This window comes from Hydra vulgaris, chromosome 12 (assembly GCF_038396675.1).
Source record: "Hydra vulgaris chromosome 12, alternate assembly HydraT2T_AEP".
NCBI classification, from domain to species: domain Eukaryota; kingdom Metazoa; phylum Cnidaria; class Hydrozoa; order Anthoathecata; family Hydridae; genus Hydra; species Hydra vulgaris.
In genome coordinates, this window is record NC_088931.1 from 12,218,880 (window position 1) to 12,237,459 (window position 18,580).

Below are 18,580 nucleotides of genomic sequence, written 5' to 3' on the forward strand. Positions count from 1 at the left end.
TTAAAACACTTTTATTTTTCACATGATATTCCTAATAAACATTGTATTTGAAAATATTGTTTGATGTATTGTTGTTGCATTTTCTCTTTTATAAAGTTTTACAATTAAGTGTTAAAACATTTGAGTTTTAAATCAAGTAAAAAAAAAAAATTGCAATTATTGTAATAATTTCCTTAAGAGCCGTTTTTTCTAAGAATCAGGCAAATTCCTGAAACTGTGGAAGTGACCTCCTCCAAATTGCTTGAATTTTTTATATATTGATCAGAATATAGAGAAAACCTGTTGGGGAAAAAAAAAATTTTCAAAAATGTTTCGTTCACTCGGAATCTGGGCTTAAATTTTTGAGATTTTTTTAAAAATTTTTAGAAATTTAGTTTTTGCCACCTTTGAACCCATTTTTTTGGCAAGGCAAAAAGTTGCACATAGCTTTTGTAGTTAATATCAGACGTAACCCAAAAGCTCTCTCCAAAAAATATAAAAAAGTTGCGTGACACTGTGCGGTTGGCTAATTATCATAGTTCAAAAGTAAAAAATCAATCAGTTTTGTCAACTTTTAATCGGAGTTAATTCTAGCGGCGAAGTGTTGCACACAATTTTTCTTTTAGGATTTGAAATTATCAAAGGTATTGAGTCTAAAAATGCAAAGAAAGTTATGTGATACCTAAGGCCTATTAATATATTAAGGCTTGAAATTGGAAAAAAATGTTTTAGTATACTTACAAAATGAACCATTACGCCAGAGGCGCTTAGTTTTGTAAAAATGTAAACATATCCAACTGTCAATACGAAAAGGTCCTAACATAATAATAAAAAAAATTTGTGTGATTTTGTCACACGCATGATATAACATGAATTAAAAACTGAACAAAAATCTAACATCAAGATAACTATATTGCTAATTAAATAAAACATAAATCAAACATTTAAATGTTTTTCCATTTAAAAATTAGTTTTTCATTTATTAATAGAGTCATTTACACACATTATCCACCACATCACACATAATTTCTACTCTGCTGCAGTAAGTTTCTCTAAGAATAATGATATGACTGTATTATAGTCTTCTTCGGATAATGAATAATCGCCACAACCACTGATTAGAAAAGGAGCATTTACTAAACAGATAATTTTATCAGTTTGGTTATTTATCTCCTCGGTAGTAACTGGCCAGCGAAAAGTATTCTTCTCTTGCCCGTTAATCATACAATTAACTCTGATCCCAGTTATAGATACCTAAAAGTATTAGCGCAACATTTAAAATAATATAATAAAGAGTTTATGATTTGTTTAATTTTGCTTACATTCAATAAAACTTGTAAAGTCTTATATAATGTCATTCTGAAATTATTTTTACATTTTATTTATATTCCTTTTATTTTAGAGCACTGTTTTGTAAAACAAAATAAAAACTTGAAACTAATATATACTTTGAATAATATTACCTCCACAATATATCCAATATTCCATTGTTTTTCATATGCAACAGCAACCCAATCATTCACTTTACATACAAGACAAATTTCTTTTGCAAGATTGGCGATGTCTTCCTCATATTTATTATCATCTTCATTGTCTCCTGCCAGATTAAAGTCATCATTTTCGCCATAAACTTCTTTGTTATCGTTAACCTGACTATTTTCATTATTTTCTGTTGTCGGTTCTTTTGTTCTTCACCGCTGTCGTATTTTAATTTGGTTATTCCATAAGCAACATCATGCAAAATACCGCTTGTAAATATAAAGTCTAAGAAATGTTCACACTTTGTTTGATCAAGACTAGATCGGACGAATACTTTCTTCTCTGGAAATGCCAACCCTTTATGAGATGCATGCCATTTTCTTGCTGTTTCTATACGATGTTTGGTACACTCAAATGTGTTCATTATAAACTTTTTGGTATACTTGGTATGGTCTAATAATGAGAGGATAACTAACTTTCCCATGGAATCACTTTGCTTATATACTTTCTGAGCACGAATAATTTCAATTGGGAGAGGGCTATTTATTTCATCAACATTTTTACTGTTAAGAAAATCTATAAGTATTTCCTCTTGTCCAGGAGCAACAGCTTCCGCAAATTTTTTCTTTAATAAGTTTTCTAGGCGAACATACTTGCGTTTTAACTTATCTTTAGTAGTATCTTCCAGATATTCGAACTTCCTTTTTAATCTAAATTTTATTGGACTTGCATTAAGAACCTCAGTTACACTCTCACGGCTTCTTAGAGATTCGTCCAAAATCTCCTGTGAAACATTAATTTCACCGGGATCAAATTCTTCATCTGGAGTAGCAGGTGTCATATATGTTTGTTCTTGTTGTGTTTGTGTTTCTGTACATAAATTGGTGTTTTCGTTGACTCTAGATAAAGCAGTTTCTTTCTTTAAATGGGTAAAACACAGCATTGCACCAACTGAAAATACTTCATTGTATCGCTTTAACATTGATATGACGACATGTATTGGTGACGCCCTTAAAGCGGGAGATTTTTTTCCTTTTATATTTAGATGGTGAGGATGAAAGCATGTTTTTGGAGGACTCCATGCAATACCAAACGTGTACCGGTGAAAAGCACATATTTGTTCATCCTTTTCAAGATTTCTTTTAAGTCTATTTGCAATAAGTCCATTTTCTTCCCAAATATTATTATCGTTTAATCGCATGACCTAAAAACAATTTTTTAAACAATTATTAAGTGTGTCATTTAAAGCATTGTTTATAATCTGACTCTTCACGAAAAATGTTTACAAGTTTGAAATACATTGTTGTTATTATTAAAATACAATATTGCAAGAGTGTGATTAATTTAGTGATTATTTATTAAAAGAGTGAGGAATTAATTAAAAGAGCTATTTTTTTTTGTTTAAAGAACTTTGTCTCAAAATCTTATTGCAGAGAAGTTATAAAGTATGTAATTATAAAAATTATATTACAGTCTGCGTAAATTTAAAATACATAATTACCTTTAAGTTGATGAGGTGTTTCTTAACATCAACATCTCCCAGCTGATGAATGTAGAACATTTTGTTTATAATTTTATGTTTTTTGAATGATCCACAATTTCCTTTTGAAAAGCAACAACAGTTTTCATAAAAATATTTGTTTTGTTTCATACTCAACTAAAAACAAGTTCTATTTATGCAGTACCTATTTCTCAATAGCAATGATAAAATATCTACTCTATTTATGCAAATTTTAAAGATCGTTAAAATAAAGTTAAGACATTTTTATGGTAAAGTAAACAACCGCCCACTAACTTGTTTCTCCACAATCGTGATATCAACGATTCTTCTTCCATTCGATCACCACAAGTTATTTGGTTATGACGTAAATTTAAATAATTCACTTCTGATCATGTATTGTTTTTTATTATTATTTATTTCAATTGTTATGATTTCTATATCATAGTCAGAAACGCTTAAATTTTTTCTTAACATTACGTGCAATGTTTTGTGTAATGCTAAATGCTAATTTTGGATGATAGAAATTTTATTGTGAGCGAAAACCTCATCTGTGTGTCCAAAAAAATATCTCTTCGTACTTAATCATTTTTAACAATTTGTACCTTTATTTTTAACTTAATATCTAAAGATCACACGAATTTTTTTTATTATTATGTTAGGACCTTTTTGTATTGACAGTTGGATATGTTTACATTTTTACAAAACTAAGCGCCTCTGCCGTAATGGTTCATTTTGTAAGTATACTAAAACATTTTTTTCCAATTTCAAGCCTTAATATATTAATAGGCCTTAGGTATCACATAACTTTCTTTGCATTTTTAGACTCAATACCTTTGATAATTTCAAATCCTAAAAGAAAAATTGTGTGCAACACTTCGCCGCTAGAATTAACTCCGATTAAAAGTTGACAAAACTGATTGATTTTTTACTTTTGAACTATGATAATTAGCCAACCGCACAGTGTCACGCAACTTTTTTATATTTTTTGGAGAGAGCTTTTGGGTTACGTCTGATATTAACTACAAAAGCTATGTGCAACTTTTTGCCTTGCCAAAAAAATGGGTTCAAAGGTGGCAAAAACTAAATTTCTAAAAATTTTTAAAAAAATCTCAAAAATTTAAGCCCAGATTCCGAGTGAACGAAACATTTTTGAAAATTTTTTTTTTCCCCAACAGGTTTTTTCTATATTCTGATCAATATATAAAAAATTCAAGCAATTTGGAGGAGGTCACTTCCATTGACTGCCTGATTCTTACAAAAAATGACTCTTAAGTAACAATGTATTTATGTTATGTTAAGCAATTTTAGGTAAACAATGTATGTATGTTATACTATGTTAATCATATTATTAGTAAAAAAATCTCAAGGTCAATTTATAATTAAACAAATTTACTCAATACAAATAATGTATATTATTTAAGTTTATTGATAAAAAAAAGATCTTAAAATAAAGATTATCAAAGAAACAAAAGAATTAATTATATAAGTTGTGACTGATGTCTGGCAGGACGTCCCAGAATGCAATTTAAAAAATTAACTGGAGATTTGCAAAGTGGTGTACAGCTGTTAAAATCTTAAAATAATAGTTTTTAATAATAATAATAATAAGTTTTTAATAATAATAACTGAAAAAATAAATTTCTATTACTTCAATCAATAAAATTCAATGGTTAAATAATTTAATTGGTTTATTTGTAAATTTGTAAAAAATATCAAACTAAATATGCATAAAAAGTATTAAAACTTGAATTTTTTTGAAATTGGTTTCATTGTCTCTCCTTACATTTGCGGTAAAGATGATTTATTGACATTTCTTTGATTATGTTTTTCGTTATTTAGGGTTAGCTCAGTATCTTGGTATTTCTTGAATGTATTTGGTCTACGTAGCTTTTATTCTCTTATTTTGGGACAAGATAATGGCAAGTTTATTTCTTACATAATCTGATATATATGTATATATATATATATATATATATATATATATATATATGCATTTCAGCATACTTTACTTTCCTTAAGGTATAGTAAATATGTGTGGTATACATATGTATAAAGGTGTATATATATATATATATATATATATATATATATATATATATATATATATATATATATATATATATATATATTTATATGTATATATATATATATATATTTATATGTATATATATATATATATATTTATATGTATATATATATATATATATATATATATATATATATATATATATATATATATATATATATATATATATATACATATATATATATATATTAGTTGAAATTTTTTTTGTTTAAATGATAATAAAATTATAATAAAAACTACCTCTGTTGATATTGCAAATATTTTCAAATTTGCTATAATAACTTTAACAAATGCTTTTCATAAAATTGATTTAAAAATGACTAAAATGGCTTCATTATAAACTTAGTTTTGTTTTTTCTTACATGTGAAATTTTTTTTAACTATACGTGTGTGTATACAGTAGATTCCTGTTAACTCGGACCCTGGATAAGTCAGACTTTTACTAAGTCAGACAGGATGTTTAGTCTGTTTAACTATATTTGTGCCAAATATAGTTAAATGTTAAGTTTGTTTAACTATATTTGTGCCAAATATAGTAAAACAAACTTAACATTTTCACTGATAACTTCGATTTAATTAAACTTTGATTAAATTGTATTTATTAAAAGTTTAGAAAGAAAGCTAACAAGTAAAACTATAACAGAAAAATAAATAATACTAAAGGAACTCAACAAAGGAGAATCATCTGGATCTATATCAAAGAAATATGGTATTCTATCGCAAAAAATGTCTGGATTGTGAAAAGAAAAAACTACAATATAAATTGAAAAAAAAACTTAGGATGCAAGTCTCCCTAAATAAGAGTTTGGAAATAAGGTTAAATTTTGGTTTTAAATACCCGACATTAAAATATTCCTGTGTCATTCTGTTTCAATAAGTCTCAAAATCTTGATAAGTCGGACTTTTTCAAAAAGCTGTCATAACAAGAGCTTTGTTTAATTCAGACATTCATTAAGTTGGTCAATATATATACCACTTCAGAGTCTGAGTTAAAAAGATTCTACTATATATATATATATATATATATATATATATATATATATATATATATATATATATATATATATATATATATATATATATATATATATATATATATATACAAATATATATAAATATATATATATTTATATATATATATATATATATATATATATATATATATATATATATATATATATATATGTATATATATATATATATTTATAGCGGCTGATTCAAGTCGTGTAATGCAAGAACAGATGGCTTGTGGTGGAGGAATGATGGGACCACAGCAAGATCCTGGAAAATCTTTTGAAGTAAGTAATTGATCACAGTAGTTTCATAAATTTTAATAAATAAAGTTTTAGTAAAGTGTGACAACTGGAAGTAAAAAAATTAAAGATTTGACTTTAGGCTAAAAATGTGTTTTTTGTGATGTTTCTTTATTAATTAAAAAATGATTAGTTGACATGTTCAAAAAATGTGTAAAAAATGTATATAAGATTATTCTAAACAAAATTTAAATGTTTATTATTTAAGTATGTAATTAAGTTTTGATTGAATTTTTTCTTTTTATAAAACAAATTTTGATTTAAGTTGATGACTCAAATTTATCATTTTTTTGCTTCACCTAACGTTATTTTAGAAGATGATGATTAATATTTGAGAATAACCTTTAATATTTTGATACCTTTACAGGGCAAGTGTGGTTTGTTCATTTAAAATTATGTAATTAATAGATTTATTCCTTTAAATTATGCGATTAATCATTTTTATAATTTATAATCATTATAGTTTTTTGTGGGAAAAAAAAAGTTTCATTATTTGCATAATTTTTCTGTTAAAATCTTTATAAGATATTTTTGAAAGTGTTTTATTGATTAAACTAATTGTGATTTATGCTGTATTAATGGGAATTTGTGATACTCTTGGAGAAGAGGGAGCAATATCTGCTTCCTCTAGCCATTGTCTAGAGGAAGCAAATATTTAAAATATACAGATGATGATATTACAAAAATAAAAGTAATATATACAGCTATTTCTCTACAAGAAACCTTGCATGAATAATTGGTTAAAAAGTTTGGAATGTCATTTGATTTGAGCAATGTTAAAACAAAGGATAGTTTAACTAAGTTTGCCTAAATATTGTGTAATTTTATCTGATAATTGCTATATGTACGTAACTTTAAGTAGTAAACATAGTTATAATATATATATATATATATATATATATATATATATATATATATATATATATATATATATTATAACTATGTTTACTACTTAAAGTTGCGTATATATATATATGTGTATATATATATATATACATATAATGTGTATATATATATATATGTGTATATATTTATATATATATATATATATATATATATATATATATATATATATATATATATATATATATATATATATATATATATATACAGGGCGCAACAAATTTTTTTTTTTTTTTAATGGATGTTGGCGTTCATATCTTTAATTATTTTAAGAGAAACATTTCAAATAAGGGAGTTTTATTTTCAAATAAATTTTTATTCTAGTTAATAAGTTATTAGATATATCAAAGATGCTTATTGAATTTAATTAATTCTCATATTTTCAAAACAATTTTTTACGTATTTGCAAAGTGCGCACAAATTATTGATTATTAAAATGCAATGATTGTAAGTTGTTATCCAAGGATACAAAACTTTTTTTTCAATTTAGTTCCTTAAATTTATTTACTCATAAAATAAACGTGAAGCAATTAAAATAAAAGGATCTAAAGAAATCACAAAATGATGTCAAATTGATGAATGTCAAATACCAACTGCTGTGTCAATCTAATTTTTGACATGTGTTTTGGGCAAAAAATCATCAATTAACTGGCCATCAAGCTTTATACGCATAATATCTTCTAAGGTGTTATTTTTTAATGAAGTTTACAAAACATTTTTTTGCACAACTTACTGTTGAAGCACTGAAAGTTAACATAATCTCTAACAAAACATTTATATTTGCCAATTCAGGTTTATTTTCCAGCAAGATATCTCTATGAATGCTCAACAGTTAATTTAAACTTTCTCCCTGAATAAAGGCCACAGTTAGAAGTTTCTCTGCTTATCATATTATTATGCTCATAAAAGTTGCAAACACTTTTTATTTCATTAAATCCCCATTTTTTTTCTCTAGCAAACCTGTAAAGGATTTTGGTCAGTTTCAACAATCAAAGATTGTGGTTAAAGATTTTAATGGCTTTTAATTGAAATTGCAGCAGAATCGTTTGTCTATATATTCTTTTGCTTCATCAATAATTTTAATAAAAATTTTTCTATTATAATAATCAAAATAATCATTTGGTTGTTGTCATGACAGTCTCATCAATTCTCTTTAGATTACGCTTTTTTAATGCTGTTAAATCAATACTCTTGTAGATTAACTAATCTTCTTTTACTTCTAAATTATCTAGTAAACGTCCAATATTCGAGCCTGAATTAACTGGTAATGCGTCTAGTACAGCAATTCTTGCATCAACTTTGCACAAAATCTCACAAATTAAATTTCTTCTTTTTGAAACTCCATTGACAATGTTGTTAGTGATTTAACAATATCTTGAATAAAATGTAAATAAAATAAAAATTGTGGGTCTTTCATGAAACACAAAAATCCTTTGGCTTTCTGTGCAGTTTCGTCTTTCTTATTTACCTTCTAAATCATAAATAATAACTTTATAGTCATAATAACTTTATAGTCAAATATCAACTTCCGGCTAGCTAACCAACAAATATTTTTCAATCTCCCAAGCTGTTTAAACTCTTTTTCTAAAAAAGAAGCTATTTCTTTCAATTCCTTTCTTCGCTGTGATAAATAATAGTAAAAACGAAACAAACTATTGATGTTGTCATCAAACTTCTTTAAATAAATATCAAACTTTATTGAATCTAACACAGAAAGTTCTATTCTATGAGCCATGCAATGGGTATATACTATACTGGGGTTTTTATTCTGCATTTTAGTTTGAACACCAGCTTTATTGCCAGACATTACAGATGCACCATCAAAGTTAACATTTACAGTTTTTGTGGCGTAACAAGTATGTTCTTTTCCAAAATTTACATCCCATTGTTACTGAATTGGTTGCATTGCTAAAATTTGGATACTTTTGGCAATAATTTTATTAACAATGATATGATAACAATGATTAACTAATTTGATTTGTCAATATAAATCCAGCTTTGTTGTTGCCTTTGTTTGTTACTGCTTGGTGGCAATCCATTTATGGTGTTCCAAAACATAAACTCAATATCTTTTGGCCATATATCTAATTTTCCCAAAGTCATAGTACAATTCAAGTCATTGCACTTTTTTTTTGCATGCTTAGTTTCTCTTCTTTTCCTTTGCGTTTAATGATGCACTCCACTGTACCTTTTTTCTTTAACATCAAAAAGATGCTTATTTGTTTTGATATTTTTTTTAAAAACTTCAAAAATAATATATTAAGTATTTAATAATAAGTTAATAAAAATATCATATTATTGGTGTTGTTAAAAAAATTAAAACTATAATAAACATAATAATTTTATATATTTTAAATTATGTATTTTTTAGCAAAACCTAAAAATTATTTTTAAAACTTTTGAAAGTTTTTTTAATATGCAATAATTTAATTTAATATGCAATATTTTAATAACACTTATAAAGTGAAGTAATGAAGAAAGCAATCATTTATGTTTAAACATGTTTTTTTTTAAAAAGTAATTGCAAATGCAGTCATTTTTAGTGAAATTTTGAATGCCTTTGTAAACACATGCAAAAACCATGCACGAACATAATTACTTTCATTGTTCCATTGAAGAAAGTAGTTTTAGCGTGGTTTCTTTTTAAGTCTTTAAAAATACGTTTAAAATTTTCATATTTAAATTGTTTTTTATCGCAGTTATGTGTTTTTTATAATAAATAAAAAACGATCAATTGCCTAATTATTTGGCAATAAAATTGCTGAAGTAAAGTGTTCATTTTGAAAAATTTTAAGCAAACGCCAACGTTTATGTAAGGAAAAGTAAAGAAACATAAAGTTTATTTTTCTGTCTTTTTTTTAGCAGATCTTTGAACGTTCGTTGATTTGTCGCGCCCTCATATAAAAAAAACAAAAAAACACCACTAAAAACTTTTGCTCCTCACATAATCTTTTTCCCTTTCATTAGTTTTTACTTTGGCAATGTTGCCAACACTGTTATTTCATAAATGGCAATATTGCTCATATCTTTTATTGTCATTCTTACCAATCTTGTCAGTTTTAACAGAATGTTGCATAGAACGGTTGTGTGAGGTGTTTCTTTTTACAAACAAAATTATTGGAATACCATGTTGTGAAGATTATTTTGTGGTTAATATTGTATATTTTATTAATCACAAAGGTGTGTATATCTTAATACTCCCATTTTTTAAGCAAAAATGTATAAAATTAATTTTTTATTGATAAGTACACAATCTTATTGAATATTCTCTTCTTTTTTTTAATAATGGGGAGTAGTAAGTGACCTGGGCCCCGGCTAAAAATGACACTTTTTGCAAACCCAGCCCCTGCAAAATGATAAGATTTAGCAGGGGTTGATAGCCGGGGCTAGGAAAAATGTATAGTACTTAATTTATTATAATTTTATGGTTACATTAACTATTTATTAAATACTGGCATACATTTATATATTTAAAAATTTACTTCCACCATTCCAACAAGATTGCAAGCAACTACTATTAAGTTATAAGTTACTTTAAAATAGAGAACAAGTTAAAAGAATTATGGGTTTTTTTTGATATTAAGGAAAAAAAACTGAATTAATAAAAGTTTTTATAGCATGAAGGAGCAGATACAGTAAAAGGATGCAACTTGTTGAATAAAAAGCCAAGCAAGAATGAGTTTTGGTTTATCGTTTTAAGAGATGATAGCTCGTTTGAGCATTGACCATGATTGTATTTGTAGAAAAAAGAAAGAAATACAACCTTACAGCAATGGGAGAGTGGCTAAAGCTTGGCAGATAAAGCAGGTCTAATTTCATTTATAATGTGCTTTTAGACTTTGTCTGACAGTAAGAGGGTTGTTATTCATCAATATAGGAATGCTAACAATATTGATATATTATTTTGCAGTAAATAAATGAGTTTTGTTGTCTAAGAAAAATTGTGGATTTATTTAAGTCCAGAATATATATATAAGCCACTGCAAGCCTTAGGCTTTTACAGAAGAGAGATCAGATTTAAAATTGGCTGCTTGTTCTAAGCAATTAAAAAGTGAAGATTTTTTGTCAAGACAAGAGTATAAAATTGAATCGTCAGCAAACAGAGCCACTTTAGATTTTATGAAGATTGTTATTATAAATAAGAAACAATACAGGAGCAAAGATAGAACCTTGTGATACTCTTAAAGCTATTTGAAATAAAGAAGAGGGTAGGCCTTCAAGACTAACTTTACTACTGCAGTTAGAAAGAAATAGTTTAATAACCTCAAAACCTTTATATAAAGAAACTAATGACAGAGTTACGACTAATCGTAGAATAGTTAAAAAGGTCAAAGTGTTTTCCAGAGTTTTGAAAAATTAGAACCGCCTATTTAGTACTTTTTAAAAGTTTAGCAAAAATTGAAGAGAGTTCTGGAGAACACTTTTTTAAGACTATGATGGAAATCTTGTCTGGAGCACAAACTGTAAAAGTTTTTAATTCAAAATTAAACTAAACATTGGAAGCCAGAGTGATTTTGATGTTTAACAAGGGGTAATCTGTTAAACTGTCAGGAAAAGTATGACCATTAAATTCAAGAGTCAAATTGGAGTAAGATTTCTTTGCAAATAATTCTGCTTTATTCTGGGGAGAAAAAAAAGATCAGACCCATGAATTAGAGATTAAATGTTAGACTTTAGTTAATGACACTGTTGAAGACTAACCTGATGACCACTGTTGAAGACTTTTATTCCTTCTGGAATAAAAGCTTCCAAGATGCACTTTATGCATACATTTATGGATATAACATTTATGTTTGCTATTTATTTAGATGCTGGCATACAATATCCTTTCATTGTATAAACTTTAGTATTTATATGGTGTAGTATTTATCGAAAGAGAATTGATTAGATGGATGGATGTGTGGTGTGACTCTGGCAAGACAAGAAAAGAAGACATGATCTTAGACAAATTAGAAAAAATGTTGTATCCAACAACGTTTGCTAGAAAAGATTAAAGTGATTTAGGTATCAGCATGTAGAGAGGTAGCATCTTCAGTAGAAAAAGGTAGTGATAGAAGTAGGAAAACTTGAAGAGAGTACCTTACATATTGTATGAATGAGCTTTAGTTAAGAAAAAAAAAATCTAGATTGTTTATATTAGAGCTACAGCATAAAAGAGGAAAGCTAAAGCCTGATGACGATATTTTATTAAACCTGGTCCTGGCCTTGGTCACTTAATAATGGGGAGGGCATGTGATATTTCTCCATGAAAACTAGGTGAAATTTGTGGATTATTAAAAAATTCAATCATGTTGCAATATAAGATAGCTGAGATACTCAACATTTGTCAAAGCACATTGAAGAGAGTGAACCAAAAATTTGATTTTAACATACCTTTACAACCTGCTTGTAAAGGCACTTGTAGCAAAAAGGTTATCAACACCCAGGACTGACAGAAAAAGGGGTATTGGTCTGCAACAAAGAAAACACCCTTTTAGCTTATTGATCAAGATTGTTAATGAACAGGAAATCTTCATTTCTCAACAAACAATCCAGAAACCTCCTAAATAATTTGGTTTAACTTCACGTTGGCAGCACGTAAACCAAAGTTAACACCCATTATGGTGAAAAAATGTCTAAACTGAGCGAAAAACTAAAATAACTTCACAGAGGATAATTGGAAGAAAGTAATGCTGAATAAAAATCTTTTATTGTAAACTTTAACTTATTTTTGGTATCTTTTCAAACCTTATTTGTGTGTGTTTTAGGTTTATTTTTCAAATGAGATCATTTTTGTGGCAAATCTAGCTTTGTTAGCAAAAGAGTGGGTGAAATATTTTACTCTGTCATAGTGTGGTTGTTAATTTATTTTCAAGGTACTGAAGACTGCATATAGTTAAAGGGACAATGAGACAAGATCAGTATTGGAAAATTCTTAATCAGAGACTAATACCACATTTGGCACAATGATTCCCAAATGAAGAAATGCATTTTTATGCATAATGGGGCACCATGTCACAAGGTTAAAACCATTAAAAAGTTTTTGAAAGAAAAAAACATGTCTTGGATTGGCCCAGAAATTCTCTAAATTTAAATTCGATTGAGAATGTATGGGGGCTGCTCAAGTGGGAAATGGTTAAAAACACAATAACAATAAAGCAGAAGTTAATTGAAAAGGTTGTATATGTGTAGGAACCACAGTGAAGAGCTTCAAACCATGATTAAAAAGTATAATTTAAGTATGCCATTGTGCATACAAAGCGTAATTGCAGCAAAGGGACATCATACAAAATATTAGCTATTTAACTCTTTCAAAACATTTTTAATTATTTTCCTTTTTTTTTTTTTCCATATTTTATTATTATCTGTTAACTATCTATTGCTAAGAACTTCTCATCAATATCGTCTCTTGATTCAACTAGTTGCGTTCTACCTGATGTAGCTGTCAAACAGGTTGATCCATTGCTTGACATCTGTATCACTCCATCTTCTGTATCTAAAGTGATTTCCTGCTTAGACCCTTCTACAGCTTGTGGTCTGGACAACATACCTGTTATAGTTTTGCAAAAGTGTTCTCCGGAGCTCTCGTCTTTACTTTCAAAACTATTTAACAAGTGCTTATCAGAGTCTTGTTTTCCAGCCTGCTGGAAAGCGGCATCTGTTATCCCTACTTTCAAAAATTCTGGTGAGCGATCTGACTTGTCTAACTACTGTCCCATCAGTCTTCTTCCTGTCATAAGACAGGTTTTTGAATCTTTAGCTAACATACACTTAATCTCTCATCTTGAATCTAATAACCTACTTTCTGATCATCAATATGGATTTCGATTTTCTCTTTCTACAGCTGATTTGCTAACAGTAATAACCGAAAGGTTTTATCGTGCATTAGATAAATTTGGAGAGGTTTAAGCCATTGCTCTTGATTTTTCTAAAGCTTTTTATAAAGTTTGGCATGCTGGTCTTCTACATAAGCCTTCTTCTTGCAGTGTATCTGGTAACATCTTTAAGATTATTGAATCCTTCCTTTCCAATCGTAGTATAAAAGTTGTCTTCAATTGACAGCACTCTTCTTCTTATTCTGTAACTTTAGGGGTTCTTCAAGGTTCAATCCTTAGCCCTATACTATTTTTAATTTACACTAATGATTTTCTAGATATTCTGACATCTAAGGTGGCATTGTTTGCTGATGATACTACTATTTATTCTTGTCATGATCAGAAGCCAACACTCTCTGATTGCTTGGAGCAGCATTTGAGCTTGAAAAGGATCTCACTTCTGCTACAGCATGGGGCTCACAGTGGATGGTGAACTTTAGTTCAGATAAAACTCATTTTTTTTCAGCCAATCGTTATCACAATAATTTAGATCTTCATATATTTATGGACGGTAATGTACTCAATGAGTCATTTACCCTTCATCTTCTAGGATTAACTATTACTTCTGACTTTTCTTGGAAACCATATATCAAATCCGTTGCAAAATTAGCATCTGCTAAGGTTGCATCTCTTTATTGAACTCAACACTTTCTTACTCTGAATTCTATTCTCTATCTCTATAAATCTCAAATCCGGCTTTGTATGGAATACTGTTGCCATATCTGGGGCAGATCTTCTAATGATGCCCTTTCTCTTTTAGACAAGGTGCAAAAACGCATTGTAAACATAGTTGGACCTGCTCATGCAGCCAACCTCCAACCATTATCACATTGTCGTAATGTTGCTTCTCTTTCTCTTTTCTACAAATACTATAATGTGAACTACTCTAAAGAGCTAGCGTCTATTGTGCCATCTACTAAAATTCATTCTTGTATTACTCATCATTCAATTGTCTCATCCTTTTTCTGTGACTGTTTCTAAGTGCTCCAAAAACTCTTAATCGTCTAGTTTTTTTCCTCGAACATCAGGCCTTTGGAATTCGCTTCCTTCAACTTGCTTTCCTGATTCATATAATTTGCAATCTTTAAAGTTGTCTGCCAACCGTTATCTTGCTCTACAATCTTTATCTTTTTTTTCCAGTAACTTCACAACATGCCACCCTGAAACATGATTTTCAGACTCTAATTAGTGTTTGCTTGCAGCATTGTTGGAAGTGATGATATTAAAAAAAAAATGTTTTTTTTTTAAAAAAACATTGATTTTTAATTATCCATAGTAAAATGACCTTAAATGATATAAAATTGTCCACAAAAATCATATTTATGATGTAATTTTGTTTATTTTGGGTTAGATTGTAATTTTATAAAAACTGTAATTAAAAAAAAAAAATTAAATTAGGCCTAAATACTTTCTTTACAGCTTTATACTTTGTAAAAATTTTGGACAATTAAGCTTTACATAAAATAGATAGAATGTTAAAACCAAAAGATTTGTTAATATACTCAAATTAACTTTTAAGTATTTATGAATATACCAGAAACTAATACAAAAAATATATACGGGTATCAATTTTCATTAGTTGCTAACCAACAAGTGTTAATTCCAATAATGGTAATGAAGTCTGATAAAAATCTTGATTCATTTTTTCAGAATGTCCCATATGGGAATAAAATAATTCTTTATCTTCCACATCAAGAGATGCAAAAAGTGTGCTAATCCTATGCCGATTTTTTGTGGCTATTATCTATTTTGGCAATTTTAATAATAACTTTGAACAAATTTTGTTCACAACATGCCACCCTGAAACATGATTTTCAGACCCTTTTGAGCTTGCAAATATAAACTTATTATTTGCAAGAATGCCACCAACTTTATGGAAACTTTCGTTAGAAAGTTTATTCATTGCAAGAATCGTATCTCCTGGAACAATTACTGCTACTAGATGGTTATTATTTTTTCCTGTCATTTTTTCACTAAAATACAGTCTAAACTGTCAAGTTTTTAAGATTTAAGATTTCTTAAGATTTTTATAGCTTCATCATCAAAATGAAATTTAGTGCAAATTGAACTCATTAACTCTAATATGTGATTTTTAAAAATAAGTAAATTATCTTCTTGTGGAAGTTGGTTTTCTTAAATTAATTTGTTGGTTTTTATTTAAATGGTATGTTTTTTTATTTTTTTTATTTTTTATTATTTTTTTTTTTAAACATCTTCGCTTCCAACAAGGCTGCAAGCAGCCACTAATTAAAGTTGGAAGTTACTGAAAGAGAAAAGATAAAGATTGTAGAGCAAAATAACGATTGACGGACGACTTAAAAGATTGCAAATTATATAAATCAGGAAAGCTAGATAAAGGAAGCGAATTCCAAAGAACTGATGTTCGAGGAAAAAAACTAGATGAATAAGCATTTTTAGAGCACTTAGAAACAGTCACAGAAAAGGGATGACACTTAATTGAATGACGAGTAACACGAAAATGAATTTTAGTAGATGGCACAATAGACGCTAGCTCTTTAGAGCAGTGCCCATTATAATATTTGTAGAAAAGAGAAAGAGAAGCAACATTACGACGATGTGGTAATGGTTGGAGGTTGGCTGCAAGAGCAGGTCCAACTATGTTTACAATGCGTTTTTGCACCTTGTCTAAAAGAGAAAGGGCATCATTAGAAGATCCGCCCCAGATATGGCAACAGTATTCCATACAAGGCCGGATTTGAGATTTATAGAGATAGAGAATAGAATCCGAAGTAAGAAAGTGACGAGCTCGATAAAGAGATGCAACCTTTTGCAGATGCTAATTTTGCAACTGATTTGATATATGGTTTTCAAGAAAGATTGGAAGTAAGAGTTAGTCCAAGAAGATGAAGAGTAGGCGACTCATCGAGTACATCACCGTTCATAAATATAGGAAGATCTAAATTATTGCGATAACGATTGGCTGAAAAAAATTGAGTTTTATCTGAATTAAAGTTCACCAGCCACTGTGAGCCCCATGCTGTAGCAGTGAGATCCTTTTCAAGTGAGATCCTTTTCAAGCTCAAATGCCCCCTCCAAGCAATCAGAGGGTGTTGGTTTCTTATCACGGCAAGAATAAATGGTAGTATCATCAGCAAACAATGCCAGCTTAGATGTGAGAATATCTGGAAGATCTTTAATGTAAATTAAAAAGAGTATAGGGCCAAGGATAGAACCTTGAGGAACCCCTGAAGTTACAGAATAAGAAGAAGAGTGTTGTCCATCGAGGACAACTTTTATGCTACAATTGGAAAGGAAGGATTCAATGATCTTAAAGATGTTGCCAGATACACCATAAGAAAAAAGCTTATGGAGAAGACCAGCATGCCAAACTTTATCAAAAGCTTTTGAAATGTCAAGAGCGATGGCCTTAACCTCTCCACCTTCATCTAATGCACGATAAAACCTGTCAGTTATTACTGTTAGCAAATCAGCTGTAGAACGAGAAGATCGAAATCCATATTGATGGTCAGAAAGTAAGTTATTAGATTCAAGATGAGAAATTAAGTGTTTGTTAATTAAAGATTCAAAAACCTTGCTTATGATAGGAAGAAGACTTATGGGACAGTAGTTAGACGAATTTTTGTGAAAAAAAAAACTTTAGTTAGACGCATTTTTGTGAAAAAAAAAACTAAATAAGCAAAAATTGAATCATGCAAAATATACAAATATAACCTGAAGAATAATATGTGAAGAATAATAGATTATAATATTAAGACTACATTAATAATAATTAAAGGTTTCATATTAAAAAGCACAAAAAAATCTCTTAAATATATTATATATATATATATATATATATATATATATATTATATATAATATGTATAAATATATATATTATATATATAATATATATATATATATATATAATATATATATATATATATATATATATATATATATATATATATATATATATATATATATATATATATATGTATATATATTTATATACATAAATGCATATATACATTAATATATATACCATATATATATCATATATGTATACTCGCAAAGGAGTGCTGCTACATCGACTAAGGGTTTGGTTGAGTCAGGCAGTCTATCAAATAAAAAAATAAAAAATAAAAAGTGTTTCCGGTCTTTAAAATTAAAAAAAACCTAAAATTACATTTATGGTAACAAATTAAAGACAACCATGCAAGTGTGTATATATATATATATATATATATATATATATATATATATATATATATATATATATATATATATATATATAAATATATATATATATATAAATATATATATCTTCTTTATAAAGCTTCCTTATGAACCTACTGATGGTGAAACAAGTTGTTGAAGAAAAAAATTAGATTATATATATAAATATATATATACATTTATATATATATATATGTATATATAATATATATATTTAATATATATTAATATATATTATATATATAATATATATATATATATATATA

The 18,580-nt window shown here is 27.8% G+C and overlaps 1 protein-coding gene across 1 annotated transcript in view; it reads left to right on the forward strand.

Annotated features, from left to right (window-relative positions):
* The window catches only part of LOC100211604 (ER membrane protein complex subunit 3), a 38,850-nt gene that overhangs the window by 16,378 nt on the left and 3,892 nt on the right, over window positions 1–18,580 (forward strand). Inside the window, exons 6-7 of the mRNA XM_065812196.1 lie at window positions 4,799–4,878; window positions 6,255–6,343. Of these exons, the coding sequence (XP_065668268.1) occupies window positions 4,799–4,878; window positions 6,255–6,343 (169 nt within the window). The remainder of the gene's footprint in view (window positions 1–4,798; window positions 4,879–6,254; window positions 6,344–18,580) is intronic.